Source organism: Palaemon carinicauda, chromosome 8, assembly GCF_036898095.1.
Source record: "Palaemon carinicauda isolate YSFRI2023 chromosome 8, ASM3689809v2, whole genome shotgun sequence".
Classification (NCBI taxonomy): Eukaryota; Metazoa; Arthropoda; class Malacostraca; order Decapoda; family Palaemonidae; genus Palaemon; species Palaemon carinicauda.
The window spans coordinates 84,687,133-84,700,355 of record NC_090732.1 but is presented as its reverse complement, the minus strand read 5'-3'; the positions used below and the strand labels follow the sequence as shown (position 1 = coordinate 84,700,355).

The following is a 13,223-nucleotide window of genomic DNA, read 5'->3' as shown; positions in this document are numbered from 1 at the left end:
GTCTTCAGCTGCTGATTTCATCTTAATTTATTGGACAGGAACTTACGGTCTATTAAATTTTTTATTCCTGATCTAGTTATTAATCTCTGGCAGCGTCGTTCAATTAGTTCATTATGCATGTTGCATATGATTTTTCATAATTCTGACCATTCATTACATTCAGATTTTCGTGGACAGTTCCATCCTGTTGGTAATACTAGGCATGCAATTAATTTTAATAGTCAAGCCTTCTCCATCATGTTGGCAGTAGTTGGCCAGGGCACCAGACACACGTTGAAATACTACCACTAGTTATGGCATCTTTTGACGGGCCAGACAGTGGTACATTGGATCCTTCTTTCTGGTTACGGTTCATTTTATCTTTCCCTACACATACACCGAATAGTCTGGCCTATTCTTTACATATTCTCTGTCCTCATACACCTGACAACACTAAGATTACCAGAAAATTCTTTTTTACCAAAGGGGTTACTGCACTGTAATTGTTCATTGGCCACTTTTCTCTTGGTAAGGGTAGAAGAGACTCTTTAGCTATGGTAAGCAGCTTTTCTAGTTGAACACTCCAAAATCAAACCAATGATCTCTAGTCTTGGGAAGTGCCATAGCCTCTGTACCATGGTCTTCCATTGTCTTGGGTTAGAGTTCTCTTGCTTGAGGGTACACTCGGACACAATATTCTATCTAATTTCTCTTCCTCTTGTTTTGTTAAAGTTTATATAGCTTATGCAAGAGATATTTATTCTAATGCTGTTACTCTTCTTAAAATATTTCAATTTTCCTTTCCTCATTGGGCTATTTTCCCTATTGGAGCCCCTGGCCTTATAGCATCCAGCTTTCCAAATAGGGTTGTAGCTTAGCAAGAAGTAATAATAATAATGAGGCTCAATACTACACAGTATTCTAGAAGTTTTATTCCAGCTGCGACCATGTTGTGGAATGATCTTCTTAATCGGGTAGTTGAATCAGTAGAACTCTAAAAGTTCAAACTTCATTTCATGTTGAACAGGCTGACACAAGTATTTTTATAGTTTATATATGACATCTGTTTTGATGTTACTGCTTTTAGAAAATTCATTTCCTTCACTGGGCTACTTTTCCCTTTTTGGAGCCCTTTGGGCTTATAACATCTTGCTTTTCCAACTAGTGTTGTAGCTTGGCTTGTAATAATAATAATAATCCGTTCATTATTAACCCAGGTAAAAGAGTCATCAGTCATGAAGGGCAGGAAAGTCAATCAGTACGAAGTAATACCATTTAATTATACAGGAGACGATGTCTGTTGACCCAAAAGCCAGTGTTTGGCCCAATCTTGGTTTCAATTTGACTATTTCCAGAAATATACTTTTGAAAGATTCATTTCATATTTTTATTTTCATTATTGGGCCTACTTGCATTATGTATTTACTTATTTGTATGTTATTTTATTCGGTCATTTTAAGTATCATTACCTTTATCAAGATATTGACTGATTAGTTGGTCAACTAGGGATACAGCCAATGGCCCATTTTGCTTTGGAGCCCCTTCAGTCAAGGTAAACTAAAACAGATTACAATCTCCTTTGGAGGTTTGTCATGGTATACATTACGGTGTAATTTAATCCCTATTAATTACCATTGCTCTGAAGTAAAATTTCTCTATGGACCACTAAAAACCACCATACAGCACCAGTAATGGTATTGTACAAGGACCCCAATTGAGAACCACAGGTGGCTGTTACTAACGTTCTGACCAAGATGCAGTCGCTCTTTAATCGAAATTCAACATTTACAATTTTTTGATGAAACCTGGTTTAATGGGAAAAGTGTACAGGTTTCCATTCAGGTGTACCTTGGAGAAAAAAAAAAAAAAAAAAAAAACTTAAAAAACAAAATGGCACAAGCGTGAAGCGTGCTTTAGTAGCCTCATGAAAAATAGCTATAACTCATAACACTGAAAGGCTATGTTATAGATCATGCTACGGCACTATGCAAGATGAGAACAGATTGCTTTCAAAATGTCTCACTGCATTTATTTCAAAATATACCTTCTATGGTGAAGTGCATATATGGCCTCAACACTTGAGTAAAGTACAAATGAGCTACTCCATCTGGCTCAACCATGGCAAATTCACTCTGTAACTCACATTCGAAGAATCATGCCGTATAGCTCTTATTAATCTCCTAATTCTGAATAACATTTTGCTATATAGTATTGGTTTTACGTCATTTACATCACGCTTTCCTTTCCACTCATTATATTACTTTCTGTTTTTAAAACCTTAGAAACTGTCTTGCTTGGTTCTAGTGAATGGTATTTCCCTAAGCGAAACTGAATCTTACAAAGGTCAATAAAACCTTCATATATATTATATCAAGATGTTTTGATCTAATATGATTATAAATCCTCTGCCGTCATCATAGTTTTACTCTTTTGACATAAGGCAGATGAATATATTTCATTTTGATGGATATTGCAATTTTTTTCTTTTTAATGTTCGACATAATACAAGTAATTCTGAGCACACTTTTTCAACTAAACATTTGACCCAGGTTGTAATACTAATTAAGAGAGAATGGGGAAACTTCAACATATCTAATCATGGCCTAAAATGCGATAAAAGACATTGCACATGAGGGCTGTATGGGAAAGGCTAATTAGAGCTACAGGTAATAATTGTTAATTAACAAGGAAAACAAATTGTTGGTTTAATTTGAAATTAGTTTGCTTTCACAATGCTTCAAGTGGCATGTGCATTAGATTGAATTTGGGTTATACTGTATAGCTCTGTTCGGTACGGAGGCCAATAAGCAAAAGATTCAAATAGCTGTAGATGGAAAAGTATGCAGCTAGTATCACAAATTATATGTATTTTTCCTAGCTATACAAAACCATGTCCTTTAGTGGGAGTAAATTCTAGCAACAGCTGGTAATGGGAAATCAAGATATTTTTGGAGGGAAAGGGAATGCACTTCATATCCTTGGGCTACCAATTTCAATGGTGTTGCATATACCTATATAATGGGCTTCACAAATTCTTTAGGCTCAAGCTGGGTGAACTTGCATGCTAGCAAGTCTATTTATTACTTTTAATCCATTGTACGTAATGTTAATTTCACACAACCAAAGGCCTGTGGGACTTGTAAAATCTGTAAAATCTCTTTACAAGAGGACCATCATATCACTTTCTAATTTACGTATGCTGTAAAACTTAAGATGTTAAATTGACTGAATTAGTTTTAAATTAATTTTGTGAATTTTCCTTTTTATATGTAACACCAATTTTCAAACAAAAATGCTACTGTGGTAAGGCCATGTCTTTATAATACTGCTCCTGAACCCCTTCAATTCATAGATAGCATGGAAATTCATCATATTATGAAATAAATATCAGCATGCTCTAAGACAATAGCTTTTTATCAGGCATAAATTGTGGTGTCAAATATAAACGTTTATTTAAACAAAAAAGTTATGAAAAGCATTTTTAATTGTCCTTTACACTGAAATGGCAAGCAAGTAAATCATTCATGCTCAATTGACCTTAAATTTATGTACATAATAATCAGACAAAATTCAACTATTTTGTGACCTTAATAAGTGTACATTGTTTAACAGATGCTGTGACAATGGTTGAGGAACACTAATAAACTTCAAATAACAAAAAATTTAAAAAAATAGGCAGTCAAAATTAAAAACCAGCAGTCTTCAAGAATTCTGTAGGAATTTTTTTTTTAATTCTAGTCATCCAATAGTTAAAAAGAGCATTTATCAGCCAAAAAAAGGGCTAAAACCCATTATCAGTGGTAAAAAAAGGCTAACAATATCTTATAAAAAATCACATTTACACCATCCACTCGCATCGAGTCATCTTCAAATGCAACCCAAATGCACTTTCACCTGTAGCCATAAAAATACTGTCAAATTCAAGACATTTATAAATAACATTACAAAGCTGATTTAAAACATGAACACATTAGGACAACACATTTGGACGGTCCTTATTATACCACATTCAACACTTAAGACCGCTAACTATAAAAATACCACAGTCAAATATTTTATATCACTAATGAGCCACATAATTTGAGGAAGCTTGAGTGTTTATAGCAATGTTTGTCAATCAGACCACTTTAACAAAGGTTATCAGCTTTCCCCCGAGTAGCACGGTAAGTACTTGTGTTCCCAGCACACTAACTGTTCGATTTGTTATTCCACAAGAATACTTGTGTTCGGTCGTCCATAATCTTGGGTTATGAAGAGATCGTTTGGATTATTAAATTTTCCTTTTGGTACTCCTGCAGACATCATTGGTTTTCCCCTATTTCGAAGATTGTCTTGGTTCCGAGCATGGACGGCTCTGTCAGCTGGGTCTTCGATCATCGTCTTGACAAGTTCAGGATCAGCAAGACGCGTCAAGAGCTCATAAAAACGGGCATGACTCAGATGCTGTTTCAAACGATACAATAAATAAACATCGCCAATTTTGCAGCAGTTTACAACAGAGACTATTGTGTTGCTCACAGTATCTTTGGCATTGAGGGGCTTGGCAACCTTCAACATCATTAGTCGGAAGTATGGGAGCCACATGAATCCCAAAAAAATCAAATAACAACATGTCATAACTGTCAAAAGAATTAACCAAAGCCATACAAAGAGGAACACTTTTTCATACAGCTCCATCACAGTCAAGTGGCAACCGAATACCTCTGTTCTCTTGCCAACCAATTTGTTTTGAACACCAAGTTCGCATTTTGCAAATGGAGGGAAAGTTCTAGACATGTAATCAGAGAAATCAACTGGATTACGAGTATATGGGTAAGCCATCCACCCATAATGAACAAATCGTCCCTGGAAGACAAAGTCTAAGAACTGAAAGCTTATAATGTCAACAATTAATGCTACAACGTTACATATGACAAATTTATAATAAAGCCCATTGTGTGTCTTAAGATTGTAAGCAATGTATCGGGCAGCTCTATCCACAAGTTCTTTTTCAATTTGATCATAACGATGAGAATTTACTGCAAGATCTTCAATAAGTTTCTTGACTTTGGGATTGTCCGAATGCTTTGAAATTTTTCTAGGTATGTAATAAATGCCAGCTAGCACCAAAAGTGTCCAGTGAATCCATCTGTAAAACAACAGGTACCTACGACGATCTGGACTATCCTCCTCTACATATGGGTAAGAGAGACAGATATTTATGTAGTCAAGTCGCACTTGTGTTTCTGCATTGAAGTGAGAGACACAAGTGATTACATCTCTGTGGTACCAAGAGTACCAAACTGTAGAGAACCCAGCCAGCAATAGCCAAAATGTCCACTGGTAGTGCATCTTGAGGATAAGTCCATCACAAGGAGAAGTGCACGGTGCACGTTTCTTTTTGAAGATATTAACCACATTACCCACCAACTGGCGGATAATGTCGGTGCCACCGTGACCTATGATAGCCATCTTTCAGTTCCTGCAAAATCAATTTACCAATATTAGGCTCCTCAGTTTTTCCAAATTGTCAAAATCTGGAAAATAAATTAAGAAATTTACTGTACTGTACTTGATTTGCCATATCAGTGCCCACAACCATGCCTTTATGCTAATGTCTAAAGCTGTGCCCATGCTTGAGAAAAGGAGAAAAATGAAAAGACAGCCACTACTACAGTTTTATTAAAATGAAAACAAAATGAAGATTTGTCTCACAACTTGATTAATTTTTCATTTCATTACAAAAAGCCCTCCCCCAAAAACCACATTTTGGCTGGAATGATTTGTTTGGAACAGAAATGGCATCAACATATTTTAAATGCTATCATTAAAAAAAATAAATGCCAAAGCAGATATAAATGCATGACCTGGTACGTCTAATATCTTAAAACTAAATTTTAAGTACATAATGTACTCAAACCATATAAAAATACAAACATAACACTTTTAAGTTTAGAAAACAAATTCAAGCACTATACTTTCATTCAAAATATAACACTCATACTGAACAATATTTAACTTAATTATCACTAAGTCATCACAATGTTCAAGAATGTCCAAAGTATTCTGGATAATTTCTTTCACTTTAGTAAACACTATTGTGCATTGCTTAGTACCCATCTAAGTACAATCATAACAAGAAATACATACACACTGTAACTCTTGCAAATTATTCAACTAAAATACTGGAGTTTGGTAGATATCCTCCCTCAGAGGGTGTGTGAAAGAGGGCATCCTGAAACTTGCCTGGGCTTTTAGGGTTGGGTTTGCGTTGACGAAGATCTGGTCCACCACCGCCTTTGTTGTGGTGGTCGATAGATACTGAATCAAGTATTGCTCGTAGGAAATCGGGATCAGAAAGGCGTGTTAGCAACTCGTAGTAGCGAGCATGACTGAAATGTTGTTTAAGACGATAAAGGAGGTAAACGTCTCCAATCTTACAACTGCTTATAGTGGTACAAATAGTGTTCCTAATGGTATCTCGTGCACTCAAGGGCTTTGCAATTCGAAGCATCCAGAGTCGGGCCCAAGGGATCCACATGAGGCCCAGGAAAATGATATAGCATACCGTCATTGTAGTCAAAACAATCAGCCATAACCAGAGTGCCAGGAAAAACTTCTCGTAAAGTTCCATCACAGTTAAATGACAACCTAGCCTTTCAATACGCTTGTTTACCAACTGAACTTCATCATGTAACTCGCAATTTGCAAATGGAGGAAACATGTCAGATATATAATCTGAAAAATTCTGTGGATCTCTGGTGAAAGGAAAGGCATTGAAACCATACTTAAGAAATCTTCCTTGAAATACAAAATCAAGAAATTGGAAGCAGAAAATGTCAACCAATAAAGCCATTAGGTTACATGTGAGATATTTGTAATATAATCCATTGTGTGTTTTTAGATTATATGCAATATACTTGGCAGTTCTATCAACAAGTTCCCTCTCTAGTCCATCGTAGCGGTGTGAATTAACAGCAAGGTCCTCAATCAATTTCTTCACTTTAGAATTGTCTGAAATTTTGGAGATCTTCCTTGGGATATAATAGATACCGGCAAGTAGTAGAAGGGCCCAATGAATCCACCGGTAAAATAGAAGGTATCGTCGTGGTATGCCTCCTCCCTCGTCATAGTCATTTGCTACTCCTTCAACGAATGGGTAGGATAGACAAATGTTTATGTAATCCAATCTAACTTGTGTCTCTGCATTGAAATGAGATGCACAAGTTATTACATCTCTATGATACCAAGAATACCACACAGAAGAGAAGCCTCCCAATAAAACCCAAAATGTCCATTGGTAATGCATCTTGAGCACCATGCCATCACATGGTGCTGTGCAGGGCGAAGCCCTCTTATTGAAGATATTGACAACATTTCCAACAATCTGTCGGATGATGTCAAAAGATCTTCCACTCTGGCCAGGCATTACCATTCCTCTTTCTCTGCAAAGGGAAAACTAAATTACTGGTTCGATCACACTTCCCTCCTTCAAGTCTTATTTCACAGTATGTCAATTTTTTCATGAAGCAGTTTACATTAACAAAGCAAGTTGTGAACACATCCAAATCTACATATATTCAGCATTAGTACCAAGAATACCAAATCAATTTCATACAGTTTTCTGTGAACCGATACAAAGAAGCAAAATATGAAAGAAGAAAAGTATTCTGAACATGCAAAATAGCTGGATTGAAAAAGAGGAAACTTCCCAACGCTACAACATGCAAAAAAAATCTGACATTTACCTATTACTTTACTAATTCTGGTTTCTAGTGAACCTCGTTAGGTGGCTTTTAGAGCCAACTGCAAAAATGAAAGGTGCACATATTAGCATGAGTCAATTTATACCTAAAGGCAACAGCTTTAGATTTATGTAAGATTTATACACCTAATTCTATCCCTCAGGTAAGTTCAGGCTTTTGGCTTCAGCAGCTCTGGACTAAAGCTTTATAAATATGGCAGAGCAGCCAGCATGTCAAGACACAGAAACCCTGTCTGCAGATCTAGTACTATGAAGTGGGCACTAATGTGGCAACTATAAGTACCCTAATGACACTAAACAATATTTTAATTTAGTTAAATAGAACAATTTGATTATATAAACTAGAAATCAATTGAATTATAAACATAGTGTCAGTAGAGTTTTTATTAAAAAATAAAACCAATGCAATCACAGAAAGCTCATGATTCCACTTACATTCAAGTAGTTATGGAACTTCCCACGGCATGGTCGATAGCCTTAAGGTTTAATCGAGAAATGAGTGTACAGAATGAGGGTTGCAGGTGGTACTCTTAGGTAAGACAGCAGAGAGCAACCAACCACCACCTATGATAATGACACCTCCATTCATGCCAATTGTGATTTTACCCTTACTCCCTCCTGCCCAAGTCATGAATAGCTTCCACCCAGCTGGGCTTTACCAGAAATGGCTAGATTGCTTAAACAGCACAATCACACAAAACATGCTCATCCTTTGCAAGCCAGGATTCTGCTAATTAAAATCTTCAATTTCAGATTCAAATACTACTCTTACAAAAAGCTGCATAATAGACATGACAAAAAGGCATGGCTGTTCAAATTTAAAAAACTTAAGATCACTTCGAAAATATAGGTACAGTACATACACAGACATTACAAAATGCAGGTGCAATGAACCAATATTCCACTAACTTCGTCAATGGCAGCAATAAGACAAATCCAAAGTGTTTCACAAATTACGATTTAAGATGCTCTAATACCACACTTCACTCCTAGAAACTTCTTACATCTCAGAACGATAAAAGTCTGTAATAAAAAGTATCAGAAACAAAGACTTCATTGGTGATAGCAGTACCAAAATAAGCAGGATAATGAAAATCGGTACAAAGGAGGAGAGACAGCAGAATGAAACTAGCAGCATAAATTAACATATATGGCATATTATCAGACAAACTTAACATTTGAAATATTTCAGTCATTCAGCAATTGAAAAAGACAATAATGTGACTACAAATTTCATCTTACATGGAAATTTCAGTTCATAAGTTGAATAGCTAAAAGTGTAAATAAATTCATCAAACAAAATATTGCTGACAAGTTATTTTGGAAAAGAAAGCATTAATGAGTAATTCAATTTTGATGTGTTCTGCAGAATGAATTTTTTTTTTTGTTTACTGTACTTAAGTCTCTTATCTACAGGTGCAAGTGCTCTGCAGAATGTAATATTTGTTTATTAAAGTCTCATTTATAGATGCTACAAGAAATAGCACAAAATATATTTCTTGACTAGTAATATCCTTCAATTGAGAATTATAATACTCTGCAGCAGCTGCATAGAACATCCAATATGAAAGAGAGAGAGAGAGAGAGAGAGAGAGAGAGAGAGAGAGAGAGAGAGAGAGAGAGAGAGAGAGAGAGAGATTTCTTGCAGCATCTGCTTTCAAGATGCACAAGTTTTGCCGTCCAATTTCAAACCTTTAGGTCAGACCCAAAATGTAACCAACTGCTTTTTTCTAAAAAATCTCAGCTCCACAAGGGCTTGAACTGAATCTGAATTTTTGTAAACAATATTAATGTAATTTAATTTCTGTCCAATAAAATCCATTATTATTATTATTAAAAACACCTGTGCAAATATTATAAAATATAGATGAGGGGGGGGGGTTAATGGACATTTGGTAACCTGAAAATCCTAGCATATTAGCAGCTTCATAACTGCTGTCATTAGTTCCAAGTGCAGGGCAAGTGGTTTGTCATTAAAAGCAAGACGTCTAGCAGCTTGTAAAAATTGTAAAATAACTAACAATGAGTTAAAGATTTAATGAACGAATATCAAACATTAATAAAAATGTGATGGGAAGCTCTTCGGTCAATATATTTTAACATCAAATTCAAAATCTTCTTTGACGAACTTAATTTTATAGATTACTTTGTTTATAAACAAGCTGGAAACTACTGTAAGTACAATAAAATACAGTATATCAATCCCACTTGAAGTAGCAAGTGGTGGTGCTTTTACCGATATTTTGGTTTTTATGTCCAAAATAATTTGTGTTTGCTTCAAGTTATGCTGCCATTGAAAATAATCATCCCATTTCTTTTCATGGTCACTAAATAGGACATAAGTTCTGTATTGAAGACCCAATTCAGGATTGGTTAAGGTGTTCTATATTCACTATCAGTTGGTTTGGAGTATTGACTAAAATTAACTTCTACTGTAGAGAAACCTGCAACCCTCATTGTAGAACTATGTGCCTAAGATTCATCACATTGATCAGTGCAGCACGGGACAAACAGGCCTATATTCAACATAAAACATTCTCTTAACCTGAACCCGTTCCTTTGTCAGAAAAAATCATTCATTATCATACAGAGGAATTCTTAAACTCATACCACTTGGTTACTTTATATATTATGGTCTCTACTGTAAGTAAATAAAATGCATTATTATTCTTTAGTGAACACAAGTATGGCATGAATCTATCATTCCTGAACATTAAAATTGGAAGTGTGGGTTTATTTATAAAATTATAGTAGTTTGAGTGAGGATGGTTCAAATGAGGCATCTCCCTTTATAATATCCTACAAGGGGGATTCATTGTTATTCAATATCCTAAAAGAATTATCAATAAATATACTGTACAGTACTTTCTAATCCTAAAAAAAATGTAAACCCATTGATTTAAAACTGACTATACCTTCTGAAAAAATTACATCCAAAGAGAATCATATTAAGAGTATTTCACTACTACCCTGACCAAGATATGCACCTATGTCTTTCTGAGTTCAAATTCTGTGACAGTCTAGTCTACACATCCATCTTCATGGGTGAATGGCTTTACTTAGTCACTAAACAGAATACCACTCCAAAAGACATAAGACTTGAGCATGGATTAAATAAATACCCCCCTATTTCAAACACAAAGTGGACAAGGTTTTATTCTGGGTCAAAGTATTAGCTCATACTACCCAATTTCTTGTAGATGTAACCAAAGTTTGTATAGTGAATTCAATATCAATGGGTTATTTGTAGCTTGACACTTGTCTAAAATTAGTGAAAAACTTTACATTTATATACATAATATATATATATATATATATATATATATATATATATGCAGCTTCACATGTACCTTAAATTAAGTTTACAATATATAATTCCTATTTCAACTTAATTAATTTAGAATAAAATTATACACTGGTGAATTTGGCAGAGTAATAGAAGCCTAGCTGACGTGAATTTAGTCATTGATACCATAAAACAAAAATTGAATACTTTTGGAAAACTAAACAGTGGGCTGTAATTCTTATATACCAATGACTTAAAAATTACTCTCTGAAAATTTGAACCATTTTCACTTTTCCTAAACCCTATAGGTTTTATCTTTTATGGTAGTACAGTATATAGCAAGGGACACTTCGTGACCCTAAAAGAGGGAGAACATGGACCTTATATTCCTTACCTTGGAGTATGAGACTGTCTAGGTCTGGCTGATGCCGAATCGTAAGAAGCCAGGAGCTGACGTAGGCTTAGATCAACGTCACTCATGTGCTACGTTGTACTAGGAACATAACTTTACTGTAAGGACCAATGCTCCATGGGGCCCACCACACCCAGGCTTGGCACCTTTTTCGATCGCTAACAACTAATTCGACACTTCTTCCTCCACGCTCCTCTCCTCTCGTCTTCACCGCTGTCAGAAGCACCACATCACGCCTGCAACGACAAAACAGTCAATTTTATATGGAAGTTCCCAGTTCTTACATGAAAAGAAAGGTGCATCAATAACTTAGTTTCTGATCGACTTATGATAAAACTAACAGAATGTCCATCAAGTCCTATCCACATACAAACTTTAAAATATAAAACGTTTATCGAACAAACTATTTAGGCTAAATGTTTTTTACAATAAAGACTCATTCAAAACCTATGTGGAACAGAGCTCTTCGGCCAATAATACAACTAAAATATCACCATCAAATAATGAAAAATATATTGTCAGCCAGTTCCTCAACCGTGCATCAAAAATGGACGCATACTGACATGAACTTCCCCCACCCTAACTTAACCTACAAGTCGTGTCCTTACCTACTTATTTCAAAATCCTGTTCAGGTCGACAGCTTTAATTAATTCACAAAAGTAATGTTACGACAAGTAACATCAATACCTAATGTTCTCAAGTATGTCTTCTACTTTTTCAATAAACTTTTAACCGAACCAGAATGACCTACCCACTGAATCTAAAACACAATAATGAAGATATAATCTATTGATCACTAAAGAAGAGAATGAAGTAAGTGCAACAAATCATAAGTTGTTAAAAAAAAAAAAGAGAATTAAAACAAGCATATGAAATATAACTAGCTAAACTGAATATCGATGAAAAAAAAAAAACATAGAAAACCCCAAGTATTGATATGTTCAAAGACATGCTATCTAATTTATACATCTTCGTTATGACACATACATAATTTCTATATATATATATATATATATATATATATATATATATATATACATGCCCTCAATATTTAGGCTACATATGAATGGTTTCTTTCCTCAACTTCAAATGCCGTCAGGTGGAACCATTCAACTATTTGCCAAGCGCTTCTAGAGTTATTTCACGTACACGATATAATATATATATATATATATATATATATATATATGAAACTGACTTCATTATTAAAAAGCAGCTCAGTATTTTACCGACGACCATCGATATTGTACCACATTAATTCCAAACTTATTTCGAGCCTTATTTTCTATCTTATTCAATGTCCATCATAGTAAGTTACTGGTAAAACCGTATTTGGATTTAATAAATTTGTCCTTCACTTGTGTCCTTATTCCCACAGTAAGTCATTTCGACTTATGTAATACCATAATCGGGTTCTATTTATGATCATTACCCAGTATTCGATTTACCATTACTTGAAAAAATAATGGCACATCTGGTGAATAAAGTGACTGACATGCACAATCAAAAGTCATTCATCATCGTTATTGCAAAGAATGTTAGCAATCCTATATTACTTACAAGGGATATATTAAATGCTCTTAATACCCAACTTTACATGAATATCGACTCGAAACAGTTTGCCTACTTCAAGGATAATGAATAGCATTTTGGGACTAGATATGGCCAAATGTTCAACATGATGGGTTAAACTGGTGATAGCAGTTGGTGGTGGTAGTAGTAGCCGATTGTAGTAAAAGAAAATAGGCAAAATAGTAATGGAAGAAGAAAAAAAGTATCAGGAAATAAAGAAAAGACCATC

At 34.9% G+C, this 13,223-nt stretch overlaps 1 protein-coding gene across 11 annotated transcripts in view; it reads right to left on the bottom strand.

Annotated features, from left to right (window-relative positions):
• Positions 1 to 3,445: 3,445 nt before the first annotated feature.
• LOC137645786 (innexin inx2-like) overlaps positions 3,446 to 13,223 on the bottom strand; it is an 89,935-nt gene continuing 80,157 nt past the window's right edge. For 5 of the 11 annotated variants that reach the window (XM_068378716.1, XM_068378714.1, XM_068378712.1 and 2 more), the window contains 2 exons: positions 11,404 to 11,657; positions 5,625 to 7,403 (listed from right to left, as the gene is read on the bottom strand). In XM_068378716.1, the coding sequence (XP_068234817.1) occupies positions 6,128 to 7,403; positions 11,404 to 11,489 (1,362 nt within the window). In that variant the 5' untranslated portion in view covers positions 11,490 to 11,657 and the 3' untranslated portion in view covers positions 5,625 to 6,127. Of the gene's footprint in view, positions 5,441 to 5,624; positions 7,404 to 7,706; positions 7,765 to 8,586; positions 8,747 to 11,403; positions 11,658 to 13,223 lie in introns of those variants that run through there. The other 6 variants (XM_068378723.1, XM_068378718.1, XM_068378719.1 and 3 more) reach the window with 6 other exon arrangements.